At 37.2% G+C, this 9,706-nt stretch overlaps 1 protein-coding gene across 1 annotated transcript in view; it reads left to right on the top strand.

Annotated features, from left to right (window-relative positions):
• JAKMIP1 (janus kinase and microtubule interacting protein 1) overlaps positions 1-6,660 on the top strand; it is a 14,653-nt gene extending 7,993 nt beyond the window's left edge. The window contains exons 2-4 of the mRNA XM_069075046.1: positions 694-762; positions 3,414-3,491; positions 6,352-6,660. Of these exons, the coding sequence (XP_068931147.1) occupies positions 694-762; positions 3,414-3,491; positions 6,352-6,660 (456 nt within the window). The remainder of the gene's footprint in view (positions 1-693; positions 763-3,413; positions 3,492-6,351) is intronic.
• Positions 6,661-9,706: the final 3,046 nt, after the last annotated feature.

Below are 9,706 nucleotides of genomic sequence, written 5' to 3'. Positions count from 1 at the left end.
TTTTTTTTCTTTTGGAGGGAGCAAGGCTAGGCAATTGGGGTTAAGTGACTTGCCCAAGGTCACATGGCTAGTAAATGTTAAGTGTCTGAGGCCGGATTTCAACTCAGGTCCTCCTTACTCCAGGGCTGGTGCTCTATTCACTGTGCCACCTAGCTGCCCCTATGTTGTACTTTCTTTATACTTTTTATGCACACATAGAAATTTACTGTGTTGGAAAGCTTTCTGCTACTAACTTTTGTGTCCTTGAGCATGTCATAGACATCACTTGGTCCCATTTTCCTGACTTACCAAAATGAAATGTTGATTTCTAAGGTGATTTTAAGATTTTCTGGAACTAATATTCCATATCAATTGTATTCTTTTATGTTCCATTTTAAAAGATTTCTTCTAACTCTAATATCCCAAGAATATAAATGCCTGTATGTGAGAGAAGAATTTGATCAACCAGCAAATATTTGAGCCTGATGTCATAATTTTTATGTATAAAAATTGTGTAATATAAAATTAGGCTCCCATTTTTAAGCTATAATATGTTTTAATTCCTTCAAACTTAGTTGATGTCCATGAAGGTTTTTCTTCTGTTGGATCTTGTTCAGATAAATTACTGTTATATGCATTTGACTGAAATTCTTCTTATTATTGCCTCTCTTCATCTTGCTATGTCTCTTTTATTTTTTTCCTGGTGCTTTCCAGTGGTTGAAACAAATTGAAGGGACAGAGGCAGCTCTTACACAGAAGATGATAGACCTGGAGAATGAAAAGGTAAAAGACCTAAAATTCTGAGGGTAATTTTTAAAGAGATAATTCATCCCTAAGGAAAGTCTTTTATTATATTTTGAAACTTAGTTATTTCATTAGTGAGGGTCCTGGTTTGTGCTTTTACTAAAATACATGATAATTAATTAACGTCTTTGAACAATTCTGGATAAAGTGAATAGCAACAATATTAGCTCAAATATCTATAATATTTATAATCCTTTTAAAAACAACAACCCTGTAAATCAGGTGGTGAAAATATTGTTATCTTGATATTGTAGAAGAGAAAACTGAGCATCAGAGAGAAGTTATTTTTCCAACATCAAAAAATTAGCAAAGGGGAAGCTGAGGATGATCATGGGTCTTCTGAATTCAGTGCCTCTCTAAATAACTCTGAAGCTTATAGTTTTGGTCCCTGCCCAAGCTTCACTTAATGGCTGTATTTTGGGCCCTCCTGGCTTAGAGTGAATGTCAATGTAAGGGTTTCTTCTTGAAACAGAAACCCTAAGGGTCTTCCCCTCCCACGTTGATTTTTTTTCCTAATTAAAGGGGCCATCCCTTGACTCACTTTTTAAAGATGTCTATTCACTGAATGGGCATTACCTCACTCCAAGTGAGTACATGTAAAGACGTTACCCTAAAAGGATGAGAGTCTCACATTGGTCATCTCCAATCATCCTGATGATATCTGGTCACTGAATCCAGATGGCTCTGGAGGAGAAAGTGAGTCTGGTGACCTTGCATAGCCCTCCCTCACTCAAATCAAAGTCAACTGCAGGTCATGTCATCATTTCCCTGATGCCATGGTCCTTTTTGAAAACCAAGGACAAATACAACCCTCTAAATAAGGAGCTGTCCAGCAAATAAGAAACTGTACTTTTTGTGTGGAGTAAGAAAGCTTTGTGAATTGACATCTAAAAACTATAACTCAATGTGTACTGAAAATTAGGAGATCTATGTTCAGTTCCTACCAGAACTATTAGCATATATGATCTTGGACAAATTATTTCCCCCAGCTAGGCTTTAATTTCTTTGTTTAGAAAATGAGGGGATTAAATGATCTCTAGGGAGATTTTCAGTTCTTTGCTTCAGTGACTCTTTCTTTTTACATGAGCAATGAATCTTTGATTTTAAATGTTGTGCATTACTTCTCTATTCCCTAAAATGTCTTTACAAATCCAAATGATTCTTGACTAACATACTTAATTTTGGAAAATAACCTTTTTTTTCACATGGAAATTTCAGGGAAATCTAAGAATGATAATGATCTTCATCCTTTGTGTAAAGGATGCATGTAGAGAGCCTATTCTCAGGGCTCAAAGTAGGTTTATGCTTATAGAAAAACAGCCTCACAGAGGAAGAGCCAGTTTGAGCCTTCATAGCATCATAGATTTTGAGCTGGAAAGGATCCGAGAGACAGTCTAGTCCAGCTTCATTTTATACATGAGGAAACAGGCTGGTAGAGTTTAAGGGATTTAACCAGATTCAGTTACTTAATTAATGTTTCCACTGAGAAACATCAGCAGAATGTTAACTCTCTGTAATCTATCATCATAATTCCATATACCCTAGGCAGGTTCTATCCTTTCTTTGATCTTTCTATTGCCCTCTCACTTCTACCCTATATAATCACTAGCTTCTTTAGAAGTACAACTCAGGTACCACATATTACAGGGTTTCTTTCTCATTGTCTCTCTCCCAAAGTTATTAGTACTTTATCTCTTACCTAATCTCTTTGTATAAGCTTTGTATTTGCTTATTAATAGGTTGTATCTCCATAGCCTAAAAGAATGTACATTCTTTGAAGGCTAAGATTGTTTTGCTATGCTGTATCTCTAGCACCTAGTATAGTGTCTTGCATATAGCAGGTACTGAATAAATGACTGTTGATTAGATAGTTCCCATATGTGTAAAAGGCAGATGATAATACTTGCACCACTTCCCTCTCTGGGATAGGATGAGGACAGTACTTTATAAACTTTGAAGTATTATTCAAATATAAGTTACTAGTTATTTTTCTCATTCTAATTATTAAGATTGTGTCACAACTTTAAACAATGAGTAAATTTCAACCACAGATGGTATCTTCTACTTCCTTTCCCCTTTTCAAATGATTTTCTCCAAGTTTCTGGGGTTCAAATATCCCATTCCCAAGGGTAAGCCTTCTGCTGATGAGGCCCTCCACTCTTAGCTACACTAATCTATACATGGAGGATATATAGTTCATTGAAAGGCCTGTTTTCAAAACCTTTCTAGCTTGGTTGAAATTGCCAGAGCCTGTGATCTGCCCTTCCATTTATGCTGGTAACAGGGTCTACCTTTGCATCTAGAGGACATATTGGAGGAATAATTTAGTGGAGGGTTATTAGCATTATCCTTCCCCATTAGAATGTAAGCTTCTTGAAGGCAATGACTGTTATTACTCTTCTTTATTAAATCTGTGCTTATCACAGTGTACATAGTAAGTGATACTATAGACATGTACATAGTAAGTGATACTTACTATGTACATATAAGTAACAAATACTTATTGGTTGATTTTCATCACTAGGAAGCATCTTGACTTAAAAGTGAGAACAGCTTCTCCAAAAGACTGTGTTTTTAAAGATTAATCTCTTTTTCATTCCTGAATTATTCTTCATTCTTACTTTTCTCAGGACCTCTTCAGTAAGCAGAAGGGTTACCTAGAAGAAGAATTGGATTATAGGAAACAAGCCTTGGATCAAGCTTACATGGTAACAAAAAAAGTATCCTTAGTACTTTCTTTACTTGGTACACAGTGTTATTGTTGCCTTAGGCTAGGGTTATGAAGATAAATATTCCATGCAACTGGCTTTATGGAGTAGCACCAATATAATTCCTAGTTAAAGGTTAAATAAAGAAAAGAACTATTTTTCTTTTATTTTTGTTCCAAATATGAATTTATGAAGTACTCAAAGTAATTTTTACCTTTTTAATACATCTATTAATTGGAAACATTCTGACAGAAATGATATTTGATAACCAAGAAATTAAGTGATTGAGTTAATGAAGAAAAAAATGTATATTTGTATATCTTAAACTCTCTATACATTTATTTTTAAATGAATGTAGAACTTTCTATGACTCATTTTGATACCCATTAGAGGTAAGAGTATTAGTTACTAAAAAAAAAACCAGACATTTAAGGGCAATCTCAATCAGGGCAGGAAGAAAACAGAAAACAGGTATAGGCTTGTATTTGGCAAAAGTTAGGGGAATTAATGTGATAACTTTCTAAATTCCCATCTTACTCTGTGCTTTCATAGAGCTGTCCAGCTCTTAAGGCTATGAAACAGGAAGCAGGAAAGAAGTGACCTTAAAGGGTATCTCTGAGGATGAAGTGAGCCTTCCAGAGATGAACAGGAATTCAAGACTTTACTCCTCCAAATTTAAAACTTTACATGATTGTAAGGGGGCAGCTAAAGTGTATCTAAGTCCTTGGGATGTAAAAACCACTTTACTCTCTTGGACCCTTTTAGACTCCTTCTCAAACTTCTCTATAGGCAACTTGGAGTAGTGATCAGAGAACTGACCTCAAAATCGAGCAAGTCCAGACACATGCTGGTTGTATGTCTCTGGGAAAGTTACTTAACCTCTTAGTGGTCTAGCAAATTCTTCAAGATCATAAGAGAAATTGCCAAGTTTCGTAGCTAGGGCGAGTTTCTTCACCCCAGGTTCCTTAAGACCAGTGAAATCATGACTAGCCACTATTTTCTATTCATAGTTTGAATGTACTTCTTACATGGTTTATAAAATGTGGCACAGGAAATCACAGTGTGAAACCAAATCCCAGGTATTTGTGGAAAAGATATTTTGTTTATTCTCTCTAAGGAACAGACTAGTTAATGCCAAGGGTGGTTGTGCCTTTATATTAAGAAGGTATGTAGAGTTTGGTCTTGGTAGGAGCATTTAAAAATTCATTCTGAGGCCTAACTTAGAATAGGGATGCTCAAGATGTTGGGCTGAGTGATTGAATGCTATAGTCAATTTGTGTGTTGGAGAATAAATAAACAGGATCCTGACTGGAGCCATATAAAATAGTAAGCCTCCTAGTTCATTTATCTTAGTTATCAAATGAGAGAAAACTGAGGAGAGGGGAATGGGAACAGTGTACTCCAAAGAACACAGAATTTTGGAGTCAGAGAATCTGGACTCAAATCCTGGCCTTACTATTCCTTAGTTGTGTGACTTTGGAAAAGTCACTTCTATTTTAGTCGGCTGCTTTATTTACAAAATAAGGGTGCTGAATGAAGATGATCTTTACTTCCATCTCCAGCTTTAAATCCTAGGAAATGTCACAGGAACACAAGGCAAACTTATTGACTTACCTTTCTTGATGAAATACATGTGGGCCTCAGTGGGTTGTTGTTTATTTGTGAGTTAATAAGAAGCTGTCCAACCATATAGGTTAAAACATGTGTGTATGTGTGTGTGTGTGTGTGTGTGTGTGTGTGTATAGCAGCAAGCACCCCAAGCATCCTCAGGGTGGCTGCCAACACAGGTTCTTAGATCTGCTTTGTTAAAGGAAAGCAACTCAAAATGGGTTAACAAGCTTACTTTAATCAGTCAAACATATATATCATTTACTTAGTTCAGGGAGAAAAGGTCAGCACCCCAAACTTCAGAGTATACAGACAGAATTATCAAGACAGAGAAACAGATCAAGTAGAAAGTTTTCCAAACTGTCCGACCATTACATCCATACCAAATCAACATCTGGGTTTTTCAAAGTTGGGGGGGGCTCTTAACAACGGCTTCCCAGAGTCTCATCTGATCAAATCACAGAACACTTCTCAAAGTGAACCCCAAAACAAAGCTACACATCAGGGCTTATATAGCCTTCTCCTGGCTCAGAGAATGTAACAGCCTTATTTCACATTGGTTGTTAGGAATTTTTTCATATCATGTTCATCATAAGTAAAACATGATTTGGAAAGTTGACAGTCTAATTCTAAGAATCACTTTTTCTGTCATTAAATTTCTTCTGATGTTGTCTTTAGAAACAAAGTTGGTGGAAGTTTCACTTGAAATTTGAACCAGTTTTTTAGTCTCTAGATTTTGTTAGGATGGTGGAGCCGAGGAAATAGAAATAATAAAACGGTTTTCTGCTTTTTATTCTTTAAGTTTCTCTCAGATGTCAATATTCCTATATTTATTTCCTGAGTTAAAAAAAATCAACCAGTGGTATTGTTTTAAGACTCTATATTGTACATGGGAGCCTCCAGATGGGGGCTCGTTCTCCTTCCACGTTGCTAATATAGGCTTAGTCCCTTGTCCTTTTAAACAAAGGGAACAAGCGCTGCTCCCCCAGCACTCATCTGTTGCCTAAAGCCTGAGCCTCATGGGGGGAGTAACATGGGTCGTAACTCACCCGCACTTGAGGAGGAGAGTCTATTTTGCATCCCCACCCCTATCCTCACCCCATCCACAGCTGCTTGCTCCCCAGCTTAACCACCACCACCCCTTTGCCTCCTCTCCCTGACTCCCTCAGCTTTGCTGCCCCAGGGCCTGCTGGGTTGGTCCTTCTTCGCTTGTTTCCAATGTGCAACTGTCTGTATGATTTGGGTTGCTCAGAAAATCCAGGACCTGGAAGCGACACTGTACAGTGCTCTGCAGCAGGAGCCCGGCAGGCGGGCCAGCGAGGCGCTGAGCGAGGCCCAGCGGGAGGACCTGCGAGCGGCCGTGGAGAAGGTGCGGAGGCAGATCCTGAGGCAGAGCCGGGAGTTTGACAGCCAGATCTTGCATGAGAGGATGGAGCTGCTGCAGCAGGCACAGCAGGTAACAGGCAAGGGGACACCCCTCGGGCGCACGCCTGATGGGTTACCTTCCAAATTACCGCGGTCATTGCTCTCACCATGCCACACTCCGCAGCCTGCTCAGTAATCCGCCTCACCACTGATGCTTAACTGGAGATTTGATTAGAATGCAGGTGTACCTCACTTGTGGAAGAGATACCCTCTTGACAAGTTATCTGGTAAGCAGATTGCTAGAAATCAAGTCATATTTCTCTATTGCCTTCCTTATAAAAAGGAGGATACGTTCCCACAGAGTTGGAGGAAAAAAAAAACTGGGAAGAAGTGGGACTGCCATCTTGAGGTAATAAACTCACATGCAGCAAACTTTTCTTTAGATCATCTATTTAAAGGAAAATAGTAATATCCTGGAAATATATTACAATACTCCAAACATTTAGAAACTCAAACCCTCTTTGGAACTTGAATCTACATAGCAGAGTCTATTCTATAGCTCTCCTTATATCCAAAATGTGGATTTAAAATTCTCTTTTTTAAAAAAATTTAATTTTTTAAAGTTCTCATCTAATAAGCAAAAAGTTTTAATTTAAAAAAATTCCAATATGAGCAAAGCTAATTAAAAGACTTTACTATGGACTTTGTTTAAGCAATTCACACATTAAAAGGTGTGTGCTGCTAATTTCATACACTATTAACATTTTTTAAAATAATTTTGAACCTAAGTAGCATATGAACCACAAGGTTGCATTTTGAAGCTACCAAAAGTTTTAAAGAATCATTTAAATAAACAGATTTTTACAAATTGGGAAGGGTAATAGGAACAGTATGGGACTTAGAGTGAGGAGTCCTGGTTTCAAATCTTAGTTCATCTATTTATTTAACCCTTAGCAAGTCACTTCATCTCTCTGAGTTTTCATTTTCTCATTTGAAAGGTAGAGATGATATCAAGTTTATCAAAAAGCATTTATCAAGTGCTTTTTATGTGCCTGGTCCTGTGCTAATCTCTGAGGAGACAAAGAAAGGCAAAAATAGTCCATAGGAGTTTATATTCTGATAGAGGAGATAACATACAAAGAACTAGAGACAGTCAAGATACACAGTGGCCCAAAAGTCTTAGTATATTTTAAAGCTTTAATAGGTTTTTTAAAAGCACTAAGGCTTTTGGAACACTGGTTATCTAGAGAAATAAATAGAAATCAAACTTAGAGAGGAAGACATTAGGACTTGTATTACTTGTCTCACAGGGCTGTTTTTAGGAAATTACTTTGCAGACCTTAAAGGATCCTAGACATGAGAAGGATCATTACTCTTATTCCTTTAAGTGGAGTTACACCTGTAGTCATCAAATCATATAATCTGTGCTTGCTTAGGTTAAAACACTGATTTGAAGTAAAGAGAGTCAGGAATGCAGAATCTTCTTTGGATTGTTCACATGAGAGGCCTTTCAGCAGACACTGAACTGTTAATTGTTTGAGATGGTATAGATGGTATTCCTATTTGGATACAAACTTCACTACATGGCCTCTGAGCCTTCCACACCATCTTGGAAATTCTGTGAGATTCTGTTTGATGTTGAGTGATCAGTCTGTAGAACATTCTCATCTCCTGCCAGCAGCATAAGTAAAGTCATCAAATTCCCTTTGTGTCTGAAGGCCAAGAGTGTAACCATAAGGAGATCTTTCCAAAAAATGTATTCCTAAGTCCAAGGCCAAATACCTTTTTTAACGCCCCACTCTGTCCCCCCCCACTCTACTTGCAACTACTTTTTAAAGCATTAGCCAAGGTCACTTGGAAACTACCTCTGAGATTAGAGGTCCATTTTGTTTGATGGTATTGGTTAATTGTGTAGGCTCATGCTGTCTGACTTTTCTTCTGCTTCACAATTAGTAAGAGTGGTATTACAGTCTCTTCTATTGTAGTCATTTTTGCTTTTGTCTCCCCCTCTTTTAGATGGTAAGTTCTAGTGGTGTTATCAAATAAAAATGCATGTTAAAGCATCTTAGAAACCTTAAAATGCTATATAAATGCGTGCTTCTGTTATTACTGTGAAAATAATAACTTGTTTGTCTTAAGCCCAGTGCTTTACATAGAGTAGGCACCTAATAAATGTTCATTGAAATGAAATGAGCATAGATAGGTGACAAAAGGAGAAACTTTAATTCACTAAAAAGGCTTGTTCTGGGTGGAAAGACATAATTATAAAAACAAAGTGAGAAGCCAGAGTTTGAAGAGAGGCAATTTTACTGTCAATACTTCCACCAAGCCAGGACTTATTTTTTTAATGGTGACACAGAGGATAGAGCATTCATTATACTTTGACTCACGAATATCTGCATGCCTCTGAGACATTTACTAGTCATATGACCCTGAGCAAGTCATTTATTGTCTATCAAATTCTGTTTTCTCTTCTGCATAGAAATAATATTAGCACTTACCTCTCATGGTTGGTGTGAGGATCAAATGAAGTAACATATAAAATGCTTAACCTTAAAATGCTATATAAATGCTCACTATCTTATTCTTGGCATTGCTATTCATATCATTTTATTGTGAACCTGACAATCATCAGAAGATACCAATATTGTGATGCATAGAGAACAAATAAAGACGATTTTTTAAATAAGAAATTGTACTTCTTTTAGGTAGAGTTTGCTGCGTTTTTTTTTCTTTTTGGAGGGCAATTAGGGTTAAGTGACTTGCCCAAGGTCACATGGCTAGTTTTTGTGTTGTGTCTGAGGTCGGATTTGAACTCAGGTCCTCCCAACTCCAGGGCCGGTGCTCTATTCATTGCAACACCTACCTGCCCCTTGGGTTTATTTTTTTTTTAAGAAATTATTTTCACACAGACTCCAAGGCTCTTGGTACTTTTGGTCCTTTGGCAAATATGATTGCATTGATGTGATTCACTCCCTCCATCGAGGCAATAATTAAAGTCAATGTGATTCAGCACGTAATAGGTAAAGATTTTGGTCTAGCCAATGAAGGAATAAAAAGGTTTGGGTAGTCTCTGCCCTCCTAGAATTATTAGACACTGATAGGATAAGACAACACATTGAAAACCAAAAATATAAATGAAAATGTGAAAGTGTGGAGAGGTGCAGGAAATGTGCCATAAACTAATGTTCTGTAGAAGAAGCATGACCCATTGAATGTTAGAGTTGTAAAGGATGTTAATG

This window comes from Petaurus breviceps, unplaced genomic scaffold (assembly GCF_028583685.1).
Source record: "Petaurus breviceps papuanus isolate PSGF00001 unplaced genomic scaffold, PetGlider_PUasm1.0 140, whole genome shotgun sequence".
Classification (NCBI taxonomy): Eukaryota; Metazoa; Chordata; class Mammalia; order Diprotodontia; family Petauridae; genus Petaurus; species Petaurus breviceps.
Note: the sequence above shows the minus strand (reverse complement) of the source record. Positions and strands in the feature narration are given on the sequence as shown.